Raw genomic sequence first — 20948 nt, forward strand, 5'->3', positions numbered from 1 at the left:
CATATATATATACTGCATATATATATGTACATATATATTCCTCGCGCACTAATTGACTGAAAGAGTGCGCTCTTGATATCACGTTATCGATGGAAAAATGCATTTTTAGACAATATGATTTAGGAGACACCAAGAGTAACAAGCGGTACAAAATGGATTAGAAAGGACAGATTTAAAAAAATCATTAATTATTAATGTGTGTGTATGTATATATATATATATATATATATATATATATATATATATATATATATATATATATATATATATATATATATACACACACACACCCACACACACATATATACATATACATACATACATATATACATACATATATATATATATACATAAATATATATATATATATATATATGTGTATATATATATATATATATACACACATATATATATATATATATATATATATATATATATATATATATATATATATATATATATATATATATGTGTATATATATATATATATATATATATATATATATATATATATATATATATATATATATATATATATATATATATATACAGGGGCGCCGCTAGGGACTTTGGGCCCCATGAAAAGAATCTTTACAGGGCCCCCAACACAGTGTCATTATTTTTTCTGTATTATAATTTCATTATTATTAGGGGCCTCTCTGGGCCCCCCTCCATCATGGGCCCCTAGAATCCGTCTCCTTTACCCCCCCTTTTCGACGCCCCTGTATATATATATATATATATATATATATATATATATATATATATACACACACACACATATATATATACACACACACACACACACACACACACATATATATACAGTATATATATATATATATATATATATATATATATATATATATATGTATATATATATATATATATATATATATATATATATATATATATATATATATATATATATATATATATATAATTTCCCATTCTTGCTTGTGTTTGTGTGTTGATATTGATAAGATACAATTATATCCTTAACAAGACAAACAGGCCACCATTTTGTTAGTAGGTTTTGAGTAAATAAATGTAGTAAATAATAGATTGAATATAATGAAATAATTTTTTTTTAAAATATTTTCAATTTCACCGATAAGCATGCCTTTCGACCTTTTTCTTCCACTTGTTCTCTGTTGAGAGTGGACTTGAACCACGTCTCCTGCCCATTAGCTTCGGTCACACATCTGTGCAGAAAACACCAAAACTATGGCGCGATGCCTCTCAGCCAATGGGATGGCCTCTGGAAACAGGTTGCTGGTGACGTCATCGGCGGGGCGGGAGCGCGCAATAAAGCACGGCAGGCGACTGGCCATGCAGCGGGATCGCGCTCATCTTCCCTTCAGACTGACGTCTCCTGAGTAGCAGCGGGCAGAAATGGAGCCGCCGGAAGGACACTGCGACGGGATGGCCGCTGACCAGCACACCGTGTGGATTCTACTCGGATAATAACACTCCTTTTCATTCGCTCACAGCCACACTGCACTGAACGACGAGCGAGGGACGTCGTTAGAGAGGCCGGGAGGATGAATGAATATTCCGTGACAAGCCGGTCTAGTCAGCCCAACCCAGTCCGAGCTGGGTGGGTTCATCCGGCGTAAAAGCAGCCACCTTCCACCGGTGATGTCTGCGTTCTGCCTCGACCTGAACACGCCCGGAGGTGTGAGTCCAGCACCACTGGAGCTGGACAGCGACACCATGGAGCAGCGCCACAGCCCGGCGAGCCACCAGCCCGGCGGCCGCCCGATGCTTCACGCCGGCTCCGGAGGCCTCGGCGTGGCGCTGGAGGAGGAGCTGGCCATGCTGGGGGAGAAGCCGGGTGAGGAGGAAGAGCTCCCGGTGGTCCACAACGCAGACTTGCGGTCCCTCTTTCGCCAAAAGGAGAAAGATTTGCTCCTGGCTGCCAAACTCGGCAAAGCTTTGTTGGAAAGGAACCAAGACTTGAGCAAGCAATATGAGAAAATGCACAAAGATCTCAACGACAAATTAGAGGTAAACAAACCACCGACGTTCTAATAATCTCATTCTGTTCTTACTGTAAGCATAGTTTGCAATGACCTCTTTGTACAAACCCCGTTTCCATACGAGTTGGGAAATTGTGTAAGATGTAAATATAAACGGAATACAATGATTTGCAAATAATTTTCAACCCATATCCAGTTGAATATGCTACAAAGACAACATATTTGATGTTCAAACTGATAAACTTTTTTTTTTTTTGCAAATAATCATTAACTTTAGCATTTGATGCCAGCAACACGTGACAAAGAGGTTGGGAAAAGTGGCAATAAATACTGATAAAGTTGAGGAATGCTCATCAAACACTTATTTGGAACATCCCACAGGTGTGCAGGCTAATTGGGAACAGGTGGGTGCCATGATTGGGTATAAAAACAGCTTCCCAAAAAATGCTCAGTCTTTCACAAGAAAGGATGGGGCGAGGTACACCCCTTTGTCCACAACTGCGTGAGCAAATAGTCAAGCAGTTTAAGAACAACGTTTCTCAAAGTGTAATTGCAAGAAATTTAGGGATTTCAACATCTACGGTCCATAATATCATCATAAGGTTCAGAGAATCTGGAGAAATCACTCCACGTAAGCGGCATGGCCGGAAACCAACATTGAATGACCGTGACCTTCGATCCCTCAGACGGCACTGTATCAAAAACCGACATCAATCTCTAAAGGATATCACCACATGGGCTCAGGAACACTTCAGAAAACCACTGTCACTAAATACAGTTCGTCGCTACATCTGTAAGTGCAAGTTAAAGCTCTACTATGCAAAGCGAAAGCCATTTATCAACAACATCCAGAAACGCCGCCGGCTTCTCTGGGCTCAAGATCACCTAAGATGGACTCATGCAAAGTGGAAAAGTGTTCTGTGGTCTGACAAGTCCACATTTCAAATTGTTTTTGGAAATATTCGACATCGTGTCATCCGGACCTAAGGGGAAGCGAACCATCCAGACTGTTATCGACGCAGAGTTCAAAAGCCAGCATCTGTGATGGTATGGGGGTGCATTAGTGCCTAAGACATGGGTAACTTACACATCTGTGAAGGCACCATTAATGCTGAAAGGTACATACAAGTTTTGGAACAACATATGCTGCCATCCAAGCAACGTTACCATGGACGCCCCTGCTTATTTCAGCAAGAAAATGCCAAGCCACGTGTTACATCAACATGGCCATCTAAGCGCCGTCTTTTTCATGGACGCCCCTGCTTATTTCAGCAAGACAATGCCAAGCCACATTCAGCACGTGCTACAACAGCGTGGCTTCGTACAAAAAGAGTGCGGGTACTTTCCTGGCCCGCCTGCAATCCAGACTTGTCTCCCATCGAAAATGTGTGGCGCATTATGAAGCGTAAAATACGACCGCGGAGACCCCGGACTGTTGAACGACTGAAGCTCTACATAAAACAAGAATGGGAAAGAATTCCACTTTCAAAGCTTCAACAATTAGTTTCCTCAGTTCCCAAACGTTTATTGAGTCTTGTTAAAAGGAAAAGCCATGTAACACAGTGGTGAACATGCCCTTTCCCAACTACTTTGGCACGTGTTGCAGTCATGAAATTCTAAGTTAATTATTATTTGCAAAAAAAAAAATAAAGTTTATGAGTTTGAACATCAAATATGTTGTCTTTGTAGTGCATTCAACTGAATATGGGTTGAAAATAATTTGTAAATCATTGTATTCCGTTTATATTTACATCTAACACAATTTCCCAACTCATATGGAAACAGGGTTTGGAAGTAGTAAAGACAACTTGATCGGACTGCACAGGTAGATTAAATGTAACAGTCCTGCTCATGTGGGGATCTTTTTCGAGTATAGACCATGGGTGTTCCAACAGTGAGGGTCGCATTACAAAAAAATTACCAGTTTGTTATATTTTGTACATTAAAAGGTGCTAAAACCAAAACAATGTAGGTTGATATATGCTAAGATATCTGAACAAAACGTATACACCTTAGCTTTGTGTTGTAAGAACAAAGCTAATTAACATAATATTCTTAAAAATATATCTCATTGATAATGAACTCATTTTATTTTTTATAGTATGTCTAGAGCCAGGGGGACAAAAACAAGCTGCAGGCTGAAAATGCCGCCTGGGCCGCACTTTGGACACTTACAGATGTCGACTTTAACTCCGTTTGTTCAACTTATTTGAGTATATAAGAACAAAAACGACAGCAAAGTTTCCACAAGCATACACTCAGTAAATGTGTTGGTTGTTTTTCCAGTTCGAGATGGCAAACAACTCTTGCCCAGCATGATGTTTAGAATAAACGCTGTATTGCTTTTGTTCTTATTTTTTTAAATCCTTTACACTAGCCAACATGTGGTCTGAGGGGGGAAAAAACAGCAGACTAATCGGCTCACCGTGCACAACCTTCTGAATCTACTGTACATCTGTTCAGCCCTTCCATCCATATTCATCCTCCTTGTGAAGCTCAGAGATTTAAGCTGCTTTCCAAAATCAGACTCATTGATGTTGTCTTGGGTTTTAACTTGTTTTGTTGACACTGTTTGGGGTTCTCTTGCTTTGCCACCAAATGCTCAAAGCTATCAAAAATAGGTACAGAGCCGTAAAGCAGTTGGAGTAAAATATGTCTGAACTTTCTCATTGTATATTCAGCCAGGGCAATGAATCAATCACAAACATGTTCAGGTTGTCTTAGAAGACACTTTGCCATATATCTAAGCAGGCTTCATGCTCAAAGACGACATAGCACTGCTAGACTGGACGAGTCAGAATCGAGCTGTCCAATCTCGTCTTTGAGCATGAACTGATAGGACAGCTTTAGTCTGACTAGTCCGGTCTGGCTTGACAATACACCTCTCATTTGAGCAGGCTTAATTAATCATCTCATGCTCAAAGACTGTATATGATAGCTCTAGTCTGACTAGTCCAGTCTGGCTGTAACTGATCTAGTCTTTGAGTATTCATTGAAAAAGCCTGCCTGTGTGAGAGGTGAAATGTCTCATAAAACAACAAGTTGCAAACAAACAGTCCAATTGCGATCGAGTCAATGCCCGAAAGCACCTAATAGAACAACAGTAGTTTACGCTAGGATGGAACGGTTCACAAAATCCATGTTTCAGAACTTGACACCGTTTTTGATTCGTTTCGGTGTACATTGTTCTTTTTCAACACACCAGTATACCAAAATATGCCAATAATTCACCATTACCATTTATCTAACTCTATAAAATAAAACTGAAAAATACCTCTAAAGCTCTAACTCAAACTACAATTATTATTTTTTTAAGTCTGTCTTTTCTAATCCATTTTCTACCGCTTGTTACTCTCGATTTCTCCTAAATCATATCGTCTAAAAATGCATTTTTCCATCGATAACGTGATATCAAGTGCGCACTCTTTCAGTCAATTAGTGCGCGAGGAATATATATATATAGTTTTATATATATATATATATATATATATATATATATATAATTAATAAATTAATCTCATCTGAGACCTGCGATTCATATATATATATATATATATATATATATATATATATATATATATATATATATACCGGTATATATATTGTATGTATGTATATATATATATATTTACCACTGTGTTACATGGCCTTTCCTTTTAACAACAATTAGTAAATGTTTGGGAACTGAGGAGACACATTTTTTAAGCTTTTCAGGTGGCATCCTTTCCCATTCTTGCTTGATGTACAGCTTAAGTTGTTCAACAGTCCGGGGGTCTCTGTTGTCGTATTTCAGGCTTCATAATGGGCCACACATTTTCAATGGGAGACAGGTCTGGACTACAGGCAGGCCAGTCTAGTAACCGCACTCTTTTAATATGAAGCCACGCTGTTGTAACACGTGCAGAATGTGGCTTGGCATTGTCTTGCTGAAATAAGCAGGGGCGTCCATGAAAAAGACGTCGCTTGGATGGCAACATGTGTATATATACAAATGTGTGTGTATATATGTATATATATATATATATATATATATACACACACACACACACATACACAGCCGGGCCCCCGGCCAAATTGTTTTACCCCAATGCAGCCCCCGAGTCTGCTCTAAACCTTGAATTAGTGTACACAAAAAAATGTAATGTACAATCTTTATAGGCACATAAAATGAAGCGTAAGCTATATTAGCACTAGTTTTCTTGGTTTAAACATAAACAAAAACAACGTAAACATGGGGAAAATATTGATGCGTTTTTGCCATGTCTGAGAAGTAGCAAAAGTAAGTAATAGGAATAATAATTCTGAAGTAATAAAGTGTATAACGTTGAGAGGTTTTGTGAGATACGCGTTGGTGAGTGTGTGCCTTTTAAAAGGAAGTACCTGTTACCAAGTGAGGGTGACAAGCATTACCGTATTTTTCGGACAATAAGTCGCAATTTTTTTCATAGTTTGGCCGGGGGTGCGACTTATACTCAAATTATTAACACATTACCGTAAAATATCAAATAATATTATTTAGCTCATTCACGTAAGAGACTAGACCAGGGGTCTGCAACCCGCGGCTCTGGAGCCGCATGCGGCTCTTTCATGCCTCCGCCGTGGCTCCCTTTGGCTTTGAAACCGAATTTCAACAAATAATGGTTACTTGATTTATTATATTTCATTTTATTTAGTTTATTTTAATTTAACAGTTGTTATTTTGGAGAATTCTGGGATCTTGTCATATGAAAATAAAACACATTTTAATATATTGTCGATGGAAATGTATGTCACAGCCCTTATGCGACATCTCTTGCTGCCATGCAATTGTATTGTTGTTAGCGGTCAACCCCTAGCAATGGACAGATCAAAAAAGAGAAAAATTTTATTTATTTACATTTTTATTAATTTGCTGTTTTTATTGATGACTAGGTAGTTGTTTTAAATTTTTAGTCAAATGAATATGCCGCAGTCGTATGCCTTCAGAACATTGGAATGAGTTGATTTTAATTTTTTTATTCATTAATAAGGGAAGGAACAGTGTATTTTTTTCTAATGTTCAAAATAATTTGATAATTTGCTTCGTTATACCCAGAAATACATCAAATAAGTGTTTATTTTCATAAGTCCTATAACACAAGTGTAAGGAAACTATAAGTGGTGTTATCGTCATTTTAGGAATCTAACAGAGTTCGTGGCTCTCGGTGGGTTTTATTTGGGGGGAAATGGGCTCCAATGGCTCTTTGTATGCTGAAGGTTGCCGACCCCTGGACTAGACGTATAAGATTTCATGGGATTTAGCGATTGGGAGTGACAGATTGTTTGGTAAACGTATAGCATGTTCTATATGTTATAGTTATTTGAATGACTCTTACCATAATATGTTACGTTAACATACCAGGCACGTTCTCAGTTGGTTATTTATGCCTCATATAACGTACTTATTCAGCCTGTTGTTCACTATTCTTTATTTATTTTAAATTGCTTTTGAAATGTCTATTCTTGGTGTTGGGTTTTATCAAATAAATTTCCCCCAAAAAATGCGACTTATACTCCAGTGCGACTTATATATGTTTTTTTCCTTCTTTATTCTGCATTTTCGGCCGGTGCGACTTATACTCCGGAGCGACTTATAGTCCGAAAAATACGGTAGTTAATAAAACAATCGAATGTGCTTCAGTGGCTGTATCTCACATTGTCCACAAGTTGTGGGATGACATGGCTCTCACATCATTGAATTGTTATTCTTTATTTCAGTTGTGTTACTGTCATAGTAGACCTCTACAGTCACAGCCTCTAGGACTCTGCAATGTAAAATTCATCTAAATAATGGAACATTAATCCTCTGTTGGAAAAGTGAGGGGGACGGATTGGAATCCGAGTCCCCACATCGTCCCCATGTTGTGAATAACAAATTCGCTCCAAACTGTGTCAGGTCAAGCCAACAGTTAGAATATTTTCCGTAAACCGTCTCATCCCCTACTTTACACAGATTTTAAAATGGGACAACTGCTGATGTAATATCTAATTCTGTACCACTTCTCTTCTCCCGAAGCACTTGGAGCAGGAGAAGCATGAGTTGCGTTGGCGTCTGGAAAGTCGAGAGGGGGTGTGGGAGAGTCGCGTGGCCGAGTTGGAGAGCGACGTTCAGCAGCTGCAAGGAGATCTGGAGCGACACCAGGTCCAGTTGAGAGAAACCGACAGGGACAAAACCAAGGCCATCAGTGAACTGTCAGAACAGAACCATAGATTGCGGGACCAACTTCGAAGGGTGAGGAAGCGGTGTGTGTGTGTGTGTGTGCTTCAGATATGCTGCTTCAGGCCTCCTGAACCAATCTGCATGGACGATTTAGTTTAGGCTTTGAGTCACATGGTCATTAATGCTTCTTAAAGTTCTCTTCCACGACACATAGAAATCCATGCAAAGGAAAATATTCATGTGTGTATTTCGTTCTGATCGGTAGTCAGGTCAGGTCTGCCCAGCCGATAGAAGCTGCTCAGCCAAGTGATGCGCCGTCATTTTTTTGTGAAAGGTGTGCCTTAGAAGATTATGATGAATAATTTAAAGTGATTGGTCTGCACGCTTATGCAATACCACTCTGCATATTGACAGATATTGCATAGAAATGATTATGAATCACAGGTCTCAGATGAGATTAATTTGTTAACAAAATGAGTAAATACAGTGGAACCCGCCAGGGGCGTCACTAAGCTTGAAGAAAAGGGAGGGGCTTAGCCTTTAGGAGGTTCCAGTGATGCTTGCGAATTACACAACAAACACTGAATACATCTAAATGGTTAAAAGTGTAAGTGTAAGAAAACTTTAGTCATCTTTAGTACCGTATTTTTCGGACTATAAGTCGCAGTTTTTGTCATAGTTTGGCCGGGGGTGCGACTTATACTCAGGAGCGACTTATCATAAGTCGCTATGAGCTAAAAATTTTTTTTTTTTTAATATTTTACGGTAATGTGTTAATAATTTCACACATAAGTCACTTATGTGTGAAATTATTTATTTCACACATAAGTCACTTATGTGTGAAATTATTAACACATTACCGTAAAATATCAAATAATATTAAAAGTGTAAGTGTAAGAAAACTTTAGTCATCTTTAGTACCGTATTTTTCGGACTATAAGTCGCAGTTTTTGTCATAGTTTGGCCGGAGGTGCGACTTATACTCAGGAGCGACTTATCATAAGTCGCTATGAGCTAAATAATATTATTTGATATTTTACGGTAATGTGTTAATAATTTCACACATAAGTCACTTATGTATGAAATTATTAACACATTACCGCAAAATATCAAATAATATTAAAAGTGTAAGTGTAAGAAAACTTTAGTCATCTTTAGTACCGTATTTTTTGGACTATAAGTCGCAGTTTTTGTCATAGTTTGGCCGGGGGTGCGACTTATACTCCGGAGCGACTTATCATAAGTCGCTATGAGCTAAATAATATTATTTGATATTTTACGGTAATGTGTTAATAATTTCACACATCAGTCACTTATGTGTGAAATTATTAACACATTACCATACAATATCAAATAATATTAAAAGTGTAAGTGTAAGAAAACTTTAGTCATCTTTAGTACCGTATTTGTTGGACTATAAGTCGCAGTTTTTTCATAGTTTGGCCGGGGGTGCGACTTATACTCAGGAGCGACTTATCATAAGTCGCTATGAGCTAAATAATATTATTTGATATTTTACGGTAATGTGTTAATAATTTCACACATAAGTCACTTATGTGTGAAATTATTAACAAAATGTGTTAATAATTTCACACATAAGTCACTTATGTGTGAAATTATTAACACATTACCGCAAAATATCAAATAATATTAAAAGTGTAAGTGTAAGAAAACTTTGGTCATCTTTAGTACCGTATTTTTCGGACTATAAGTCGCAGTTTTTGTCATAGTTTGGCCGGGGGTGCGACTTATACTCAGGAGCGACTTATCATAAGTTGCTATGAGCTAAATAATATCATTTTTTATTTTACGGTAATGTGTTAATAATTTCACATATCAGTCACTTATGTGTGAAATTATTAACACATTACCATAAAATATCAAATAATATTAAAAGTGTAAGTGTAAGAAAACTTTAGTCATCTTTAGTACCGTATTTGTCGGACTATAAGTCGCAGTTTTTTTCATAGTTTGGCCGGGGGTGCGACTTATACTCAGGAGCGACTTATCATAAGTCGCTATGAGCTAAATAATATTATTTTTTATTTTACGGTAATGTGTTAATAATTTCACACATAAGTCACTTATGTGTGAAATTATTAACACATAAGTCACTTATGTGTGAAATTATTAACACATTACCGCAAAATATCAAATAATATTAAAAGTGTAAGTGTAAGAAATCTTTAGTCATCTTTAGTACCGTATTTTTTGGACTATAAGTCGCAGTTTTTGTCATAGTTTGGCCGGGGGTGCGACTTATACTCAGGAGCGACTTATCATAAGTAGCTATGAGCGAAATAATATTATTTTTTATTTTACGGTAATGTGTTAATAATTTCACACATAAGTCACTTATGTGTGAAATTATTAACACATTACCGTAAAATATCAAATAATATTACCGTATTTTTTGGACTATAAGTCGCAGTTTTTTTCATAGTTTGGCGTTTCATAGTGCGATTTATATATGTTTTTTTCCTTCTTTATTATGCATTTTCGGCAGGTGCGACTTATACTCCGAAAAATACGGTAGCTCATTCACGTAAGAGACTAGACGTATAAGATTTCATGGGATTAGGAGTGACAGATTGTTTGGTAAACGTATAGCATGTTCTATATGTTATAGTTATTTGAATGACTCTTACCATAATATGTTACGTTAACATACCAGGCACGTTCTCAGTTGGTTATTTATGCCTCATATAACGTACACTTATTCAGCCTGTTGTTCACTATTCTTTATTTATTTTAAATTGCCTTTCAAATGTCTACTTTTGGTGTTGGGTTTTATCAAATAAATTTCCCAAAAAAATGCGAATTATACTCCAGTGCGACTTATATATGTTTTTTTTCTTCTTTATTGTGTATTTTCGGCCAGTGCGACTTATACTCCGGAGCGACTTATACTCCGAAAAATACGGTAAGCATGACAGGTCCCAAACACATAAGGAGTGTTGTTGCATGGACAAGCTAGCAGGCAACTTGCAAACAGGGAAAGGTTGCACAGATGACAGCAGTGTATACAAACTTGCACAGCACTACAGAGGTGACCTAAAAACAGAGGAGGTTCTGGTGGAAAGAAACGTTCTTGCCTGGAAAACAAGGGCTGGATGTCCACACAAAGATTTGTTGTCTGTGCACAGAATTGATCGATTCAGAATTTTTGCACTTACAACTTCTTGTTACTGTATTCTGTAATTACACCAGTGGTTCTTAACCTTGTTGGAGGTACCGAACCCCACCAGTTTCATATGGGCATTCACCGAACCCTTCTTAAGTGAAAAATAAAATTTTATTTTTCAAATTCAAGACAAAGTTAAATGTTTTTGGTAACACTTTAGTATGGGGAACATATTCTAAGTAACAAAGACTTAATTTAGAGTTATTTGGTTAGGGTTAGGGTTATAATAAGGCCATGCAAAATAATGCATAATAAGTACTTTTTTAATAATGACTAGTTAAGAGCCAATATGTTACTAATTTGCATGTTAATAAGCAACTAATTAATGGTGAATATGTTCCCCATACTAAAGTGTTACCATGTTTTATTACTGGTGCACAAAATGAACCGTGCATGAACATCACCTTGTTCAAAGAACAAAACCAACACAGTGCATAAACTCACAACAAATTACACACCTGCAAATCAGTCTGACTTCTGCTGTTGCCGTATCCGTAATACGCCAATAGGGAGAAGTTTTTATTTACACGATGAGTCAGGTGTGTCTTGACCTCCGCCGAACCCCTGAGCCCGACTCACCGAACCCCTAGGGTTCGATCGAACGCAGGTTAAGAACCACTGGCTTACACAGAAAATACTGAAGAAATGGTTAAAAAGCAGTATTGTTAATCTCCTGTTATTAATGTAATGGTCCTTTAAGGCATTTAGACCACAGGTGTCAAATTCAAGGCCTGTAGGGATGGGTGATATGGACTATCACAATCACCTGACATTTATGGCGAAAACGATAAAAGTGAAGATAAAAAACACCCATAGAACTCCACCTTGTTAACTATGAGTCTATCAGAGCACCAAAACAAGACTCTAAAATAACACCTAGGCTATTAAACTACATCAATTAAGTTGATGTAGATGCCCATATCGGCTGTTCAGATTTATTTTACAAAAGAGAAGTGTAGGATACTTCTCTTGTTGCCTTATTTGTATTTGACTTTATTAAATGTATTTATGTTATTATTTGGTGCAGCCAAAGAGAAAAAAAACAAAGTCAGAGGGGGAAATTGTGGGGACAAGAGGGGGATAAGACAGAGAGACAAAAACAACAACAGCAAACAATAGAGCAACATCAGCAAATACAATATGTACAAATATGATGGTAAAAGTGATAGCAAAGAAGCAGTTAGCGAAATAAATAATAATACAGAAATAACAATGAGCATTATTACACTACAAATGGAGCAATACAAATACCAATAGAAATAGCGCTATTAATAATGAACAATACCAATAATTTACCTCTATTATCAACAATACAGTTGTTCAAATGCAACAATACATATACGTAATGATAACTACAGATACAAAAGAAAGCAGAAACATTGAGGGGAAGAAAGAGAGGCAACATATATTAACCTTGTAGATTGTTATAGTAACAATAGGTTAAGCTTTGTCAGTGAGCCATGTGTTACCCAGTTTACCCTAGGGCAGGGGTCGGCAACCCGCGGCTCTAGAGCCGCATGCGGCTCTTTAGCGCCGCCCTAGTGGCTCTCTGGAGCTTTTTCAAAAATGTATGAAAAATGGAAAAAGTTGAGGGGGAAAAAATATATTTTTTGTTTTAATATGGTTTCTGTAGGAGGACAAACATGACACAAACCTCCCTAATTGTTATAAAGCACACTGTTTATATTAAACATGCTTCACTGATTCGAGTATTTGGCGAGCGCCGTTTTGTCCTACTAATTATGGCGGTCCTTGAACTCACCGTAGTTTGTTTACATGTATAACTTTCTCCGACTTTCTAGGACGTGTTTTATGCCACTTCTTTTCCTGTCTCATTTTGTCCACCAAACTTTGAAGGTTGTGCATGAATGCACAAAGGTGAGTTCTGTTGATGTTATTGACTTGTGTGGAGTGCTAATCAGACATATTTGGTCACTGCATGACTGCAAGCTAATCGATGCTAACATGCTATTTAGGCTAGCTATATGTACATATTGCATCATTATGCCTCATTTGTAGGTATATTTGAGGTCATTTAGTTTCTTTTAAGTCCTCTTAATTCAATTTATATCTCATGACACACTATCTGTATGTAATATGGCTTTTAATTTTTTGCGGCTCCAGACAGATTTGTTTTTGTATTTTTGGTCCAATATGGCTCTTTCAACATTTTGGGTTGCCGACCCCTGCCCTAGGGCAACAACGTTGATTTATGTTTTGATGTGAGCCGAGGATGTCGTTGCGGCTTGTACAGCCCTTTGAGACACTTGTGATTTAGGGCTATATAAATATACTTTGATTGATTGATTGATTGATTGATTGATTGATTGATTGATACTAATGCTGTTTGACTTCGGATGAGCCAAGGGTGTCAAGAAAGAGGAGAATATATACAGTATGCCCTTAACGTGTTAAGGAGCATCATCCACAAGCAGTGATGTAAGAGGTAGAGAAAGATGCAACACAGAGAGGATTAGGCTATAATCCTTCCTAATAGCCTTGCCATATGCAGCCAGTTGGCAACCAACACAACTTAGCCCCTCACTCAAGTTAATTATTGGTGCTGCATTCATACTTGTCATGCTGGGTCAGTTAAAGAAAACTCTGGTGTGTGTGCGCTAACAATCATTCAAACCCTGGCGCGGACCAAACAAGCGGACTCTGATGCACTTGAGCTCTGATGTGAATTATATACAGACCACTTACATTTACAGTAGAATCTGGCAGCAATGACAAATGCAGGAGGAGAGAATGCAACTGAGACCTTGTCTCTTTACTCAGTTCTCTCTATGTGGAACAGTGCTCTACCTCTATGTCACTGGTTCTTAACCTGGGTTCGATCTAGGGGTTCGGTGAGTCGGCTTTAGGGTTCGACAAAGCCTCCGCCGCGGAGGTCAAGACACACGCGACTCATCGTGTAAATAAAAACTTCTCTCTATCGGCGTATTATGGATACTCCCAAACAATGTTCCCTCTAATTTTCCATATGCTTGAGCAAACGCAAAAGCTCCTTGAGCATTCAGTGGCGCACCTGTGAGCGACGTCAGACATGCACATGAACTGTGGCCACACCAGCAGTAAACCAGTCCCAAACCTGACTAAATAACAAGTTAAATGTTTTATTATTATAATCAAATGACAGCAGTCATTTCCATGAAGATTATTTTCTAATATAAGTGTTTTGGCCCACTTACAATGACAATAACAAAAAATATTGTTTTTCATGAGCTCTGTACTAGGTGGGGGGTCCTGCTTTGGAAATACTTTGTACCCCTTTCAGATATCGCATTTAGGTCCCACTAAAACATTCACATGTTGCACAATGAGATGTAAACATGGGATTATGTGTACATTCCTGTAACTTTCTGTTTGTAAAATATATCTTTTATCAAAGCAGCACTTGTCCAGCTGTTTAGTGAAGTAAACTAGTTATGTTTAGCTAACTTTTATTGCAAATGAATATCGGCTCCAAATATCAGTTATCGGCCTCTTTAACTAGTAATAATCGGTATCGTATCGACCCCGGAAAAAACATATCGGTCGATCTTTAGAATGCATATGCGGTACTTAGGAAGTAATGACTGTTCTAAGGGACAGGGTAAATAGATTTTCACATGCATTTCTTCTTTGTAAAGCCTTCAGACATATTTGAACACATTTGTAAATAAGTCATCTACTTGTACAAATCAATCCTGCCTTAAAATCAAGAACATTCCAGGAGAGCTAAGGCCACAAGTCATTGCTTGATCAGTCCTAATTCTAAACCACTGCAGGGTTATATTTGACAGATTTGCTCTGTTTGCTTGAAGTCCTGCCATGCAGTAAATATTCACATGTACCCGGTCCACACACGGTCTAATACTAGTTTAGTCAGTGGACAGAGAAAAGGTTTTACAAGGCATATGTCCCTCTGCCAAGAGTCCTAATTTGCCGCCCTGAATGCTGCAGACACATTGTGCCTTGCTAGTTTGTCCTGCCCTGATTCAAATTTATAGGTAGACTAAGTGAGATGATGGGTCAGTCAGTCATTATCTGAGTCTGCCACCATTTAGTTTGTCAGGTTATGGCTTTGACCTGACCCTGAAGTGGACATGACCGGCTGCATAGCTGGTTTCTGCATAGACCAGTGTCACAGTTCAGGTACTGTAAGACATGATGTAAAAAATCTTCCTTAACCTCGAGAACTCATGTTTACTCTAGCGAAACGTACTTTAACCATTGTAGTTTGCAATGGTGCAAAACATTAGTGCATGAGATTGATATGTGTGTGATTTGTTCAGTTACCCAATTGATACATCCGTCCATTCATCTTCAATTGCTTATCCGGAATCGGGTCGCGGGGACAACAGCTCCAGCAGAGACCCCCAGACTTCCCTCTCCAGAGCAACATTAGCAACTTCCTCCTGGGGAATCCCGAAGCGTTCCCAGGACAGAGAGGAGATGTAATCCCCCCATCTGGTCCATGACCTGCCGCGGCGTCTCCTCCCAGTATGTGTAACGAGGACCTCCCTAGGGAGACGCTCGTGAGGCATCCGCACGAGATGCCCGGACCACGTAAGCTGGTTCCTTTCCAAGCGAAGGAGCAGCGGTTCTACGCTGAGTCTCCCTCGGGTGACTGAACTTCTCACCCTATCTCTAAGGGAGATGCCAGCCACCCTTCTGAGGAAACTAATTTCGGCCGCTTGTATCCGCGATCTTATTCTTTCGGTCATGACCCACACTTCATGACCATAGGTGAGAGTAGGAATGTAGATAGCTCGGTAGACCGAGAGCTTTGCCTTCTGGCTCAGATCTTGATTGATTGGGTAAAAATAAGATGCAAACTATTAGAGAGAGGTTTCTCCTTCAGTATGGTGCTGAACTTATTTATGTGACAGTGTCAGTCAAAACATTATTTATTTATAATCGTTTGTATGCCATGTACCCATATCTAAACTCAGACAAGATTTTCTCAATGAGTTTTAGAAAGTCTGTCCATACATTTTCTACACAGCCGATCTAAGCTGGTGCCTATACCAGCTAACACTCTGGACTGGTCGCCATACTTGCCAACCCTCCCGAATTTTCCGGGAGTCTACCGAATTTCAGTGCCTCTCCCGAAAATCTCCCGGGACAACCATTCTCCCGAATTTCTCCCGATTTCCAGCCGGACCTGAGTGAGGACAGCCTGTCGTCACGTCCACTTTTCCTCCATATAAACAGCGTGCCGGCCCAGTCACATTATAACATCTACGGCTTTTGGAGCTCAGTGCGCAACTGCGCACACAACAAGAAGGAGACTATTATATATGTCTCCATTATCCATAGGTTTATCTATAACCCATAAAGCAGGCAGGCACGGAGCTATTTCTCAGCGTGTGTTTATTCCAGCCGGCACGTTAATACACTGACACACAACATCCGGATTCCCATCATGCATTGCTTCAAAACTACGGCAAGTAGTAATGTCCAAAAACATAACAGTATGGTTAGAAAAGACGGTTAGAAAGATAGTGACAGAGAATAGAACGTAGGATGGACAATTCAACCCTAAACTCACTCCTTTCCTGCAAATTACATGTCACAGATGCTGCCCATACCTATGCTCCTTCAAAGGCTGTGCTACTGGCTGCAAAGCATTGCACTTTCAAATACAACAATGAGTAGATAGGAGTGTTATGTGTGTGTATATATGTGTAAATAAATGAACACTGAAATTCAAGTATTTATTTTATATATATATATATATATATATATATATATATATATATATATATATATATATATATATATATATATATATATATATATATATAACGTACTTTAACCATTGTAGTTTGCAATGGTGCAAACTACAATGGTTTGCAAATAATCATTAACTTTAGAATTTGATGCCAGCAACACATGCCAACTACTCAGTGGCCTAGTGGTTAGAGTGTCCGCCCTGAGATCGGTAGGTTGTGAGTTCAAACCCCGGCTGAGTCATACCAAAGACTATAAAAATGGGACCCATTACCTCCCTGCTTGGCACTCAGCATCAAGGGTTGGAATTGGGGGTCAAATCACCAAAATGATTCCCGGGCGCGGCACTGCTGCTGCCCACTGCTCCCCTCACCTCCCAGGGGGTGATCAAGGGGATGGGTCAAATGCAGAGGACAAATTTCACCACACCTGGTGTGTGTGTGACAATCATTGGTAATTTAAAATTAGATTCCATGAAATGCTCAGTCATTCACGAACAAATGCGTGAGCAAATTGTTGAACAGTTTAAGAAAAACCTTTCTCAACCAGCTATTGCAAGGAATTTAGGGATTTCACCATCTACGGTCCGTAATATCATCAAAGGGTTCAGAGAATCTGGAGAAATCACTGCACGTAAGCAGCTAAGCCCGTGACCTTCGATCCCTCAGGCTGTACTGCATCAACAAGCGACATCAGTGTGTAAAGGATATCACCACATGGGCTCAGGAACACTTCAGAAACCCACTGTCAGTAACTACAGTTGGTCGCTACATCTGTAAGTGCAAGTTAAAACTCTCCTATGCAAGGCGAAAACCATTTATCAACAACACCCAGAAACGCCGTCGGCTTCGCTGGGCCTGAGCTCATCTAAGATGGACTGATACAAAGTAGAAAAGTGTTCTGTGGTCTGACGAGTCCACATTTCAAATTGTTTTTGGAAACTGTGGACGTCCGAATTCGGGAGATTGTGGGGGGAGGAGTATATTTATAGCTAGAATTCACTGAAATTCAAGTATTTATTATATATATATATATATATATATATATATATATAAAATTCAAGTATTTATTTTTATATATATATATATATATATATATATATATATATATATATATATATATATATATATATATATATAAATACCTGAATTTCAGTGAATTCTAGCTATAAATATACTCCTCCCCCCACAATCTCCCGAATTCGGAGGTCTCAAGGTTGGCAAGTATGCTGGTCGCTAGCCAATCGCATGACACATATAAATAAAAAACATTTACTCTCAGATTCCCACATGTGGACAATTTAGTCCCTGATTACACACATGGGAAAACATGCAAGAGAAGGGCAGATTCAAACCCTCACTCAACATGTTAGCCAGTTTGAAAAAGTGAACTATTTTTCAAATGCTGTTGCCATGGAAATCATCCTGTTTATCAGCTTCCTGAGTGCAGGTGAAGCTCAGTCAGGTGTCATGTAGCCTGATCCCACAAGTCCTTTAATGACACACGCAAGGATGATGCTGTCCAAGTCTGCACAAACACATGTTTGCACAAGCAGGGAAATATTTAGTGCTTCTGGAAAAAGCCCATGAACCTCTGAGGTTTTGCTTTATTTACCGGAAGAGCATTAGGTGGGAAGTTTTACATTTAAATACCCTAACCAAATGTTCCCCTAAGGAGGAGGTATTTGTTAATCCTCTGTTCTACTTCACTAGCTTAACTGAGTACAAGGTTAGCCCTATGTGTTCTTGTATTTGACACTTTACAAACATTGACCCTGTTTACAACCCAAACCCGCACACCATTCAGAAAATATGAATGCTTGAGCTGTTTCGGAAGTTCTCTTTGAAGTTTTAGCACTGGTCATTCTGCAGGTTTTTCTATTGTGTTTGTCTGTTCTTGTGTGGCGAGTTAAATGGCTTGACGGGTTTATGAGCTGTGTTGGTGTTCTTGTTATCTGTTTAAAGAGATGCTAGATGTTCTCACTCAAATTGAACATTGTTTCAGGCTGCTGAGGTGGAGAGGCAGCTAACCATTCAGGTCCATTCATTACGAGATGACTTCAGGGAGAAGAATACGTCTGCAAGCCAGCACATGACACGACTAGAAATACTACAAGCTGAAGTAAGCCATTATCAACAATATTTGTTTCTCTCTTTACCTACCCTCTGTCCCGCTACTCTGTCTGTCTGTCTGTCTCAACGGGCCCAGACAGACGACCACCCCGCTGGGCCTGGTTTCTGTTTCAAGTTTCTTGCCATAACGGAATTTTCCCTTTCCTCCGTCGCCAAGTGCTTGCCTCTGTGTGGTTCAATTTGTTCTCTTTAATGTAAGACTAGCAAAGTCCTGGACCTGCTCTATGTGTGATGTGTTTATGGATCACTTCTGTTGCGAATTGGTGCTAGTTAAGCAAAAATGACATAATTTGACTAACCCTAAACCCCTAAAGTCTGAAATATGCTCTCACATCACAAAGCTTGTGTCCCCTCTGATGGCGTCTTTACAGCTCTTTCGCGGGGCTGATGACAACCACAACTCTCGTTGACTAACCGTTAGCTTCCTGTGTGTACATGTAGAAGTCGTAAACATTGGCGACTGGAGCACATCCACATTATTGTTGGAGCTGGAACAAATAATGTTGAAATAGCGGTCCCTTTTATTGTATATTGCTCCGAAACCGGAGGAGAGGACGTTGGTGAAGGTGGGTTGTGCGACCCCTGAATGAGTCGAGCCAAAGAACATGTGGAGAACCTGGAGATGATCATACTTGCCAACCTTCCCGATTTTTCCGGGAGACTCCCAAATTTCAGTGCCCGTCCCGAAATTCTCCCGGGGAACCGTTCTCCCGAATTTCTCCAGATTTTTACCCGGACAACAACATTGAGGGCGTGCCGTGATGGCACTGCCTTTGGCGTCTGCTTTTTCTCCATACAAACAGCGTGCCGGCCCAATCACATGTTGTATGCGGCTTCAACAGACACACGTAAGTGACTGCAAGACATACTTGCTCAACAGCCATACAGGTCACACTGAGGGTGGCCGTATAAACAACTTTAACACTGTTACAAATATGCGCCACACTGTGAACCCACACCAAACAAGAATGACAAACACATTTCGGGAGAACATCCGCATCGTAACACAACATAAACACAACAGAACAAATACCCAGAATTTCTTGCAGCCCTAACTCTCCGGGCTCCAATATACACCCCCGCTACCACCAAACCCGCAACAAGCCCCCCCCTATCTCCCGAATTCAGAGGTCTCAAGGTTGGCAAGTATGAAGATGATGAATTTTTTGGAGGTGCACATCAAGGTCCGCCAGAGGCTTCGGAGTGGGAGGAGCCTGCCTGAGTTTGTCACCAAGAGCATATTTCAGCCTTAATTCTAAACGTAACCCTACCCTAGCCCTAATCCTAACTGTACCTCAACCCTACATCTAACCCCAACAGTAAATTAACCCAAACCCTCTAATTGCAAAACCATAAACCTATCCCCCCCAAACCCTAATTCTATCGCCCCTAACGCCTAACCAACCAAACCCTAACCCCTTAACCCTGCTAATCCTAGCCCTAACTGCTAATGCTATCCCGAAACTAAGTCTAACCCTATCCTAGAAATAACCAGTCTTCTCATAATGTGTTCTCTCTCTGTAATCTGCTCCTCCCTCTTGATTGGAGCAGCAAGGACTAGAAGTGAGTGATTAGCGAATGCCGTCATTTGGTCATAACGCATGCTGCATGTAGCTTCTATTGTAGAAACAAGGATTGTACCAAAGTTCCATTTGAACTGGATCTTTTGCAATGTCTCGCAAGGCTGTGATCTACAAATTAAAAACCCGAAAGTTAAATCAATTCCAATACTTACATGAATCATTTGTTTT

The 20948-nt window shown here is 39.2% G+C and overlaps 1 protein-coding gene across 2 annotated transcripts in view; it reads left to right on the forward strand.

The window, feature by feature from the left end:
• The first annotated feature begins 1641 nt into the window (after positions 1-1641).
• LOC133623076 (BICD family-like cargo adapter 1) overlaps positions 1642-20948 on the forward strand; it is a 47826-nt gene continuing 28519 nt past the window's right edge. For both annotated transcript variants that reach the window (XM_061986027.2, XM_061986028.2), the window contains exons 1-3: positions 1642-2010; positions 8017-8232; positions 19070-19186. In XM_061986027.2, coding sequence (XP_061842011.1) covers positions 1642-2010; positions 8017-8232; positions 19070-19186 — 702 coding nt within the window. The remainder of the gene's footprint in view (positions 2011-8016; positions 8233-19069; positions 19187-20948) is intronic.

This window comes from Nerophis lumbriciformis, linkage group LG12 (genome assembly GCF_033978685.3).
Source record: "Nerophis lumbriciformis linkage group LG12, RoL_Nlum_v2.1, whole genome shotgun sequence".
NCBI lineage: Eukaryota > Metazoa > Chordata > Actinopteri > Syngnathiformes > Syngnathidae > Nerophis > Nerophis lumbriciformis.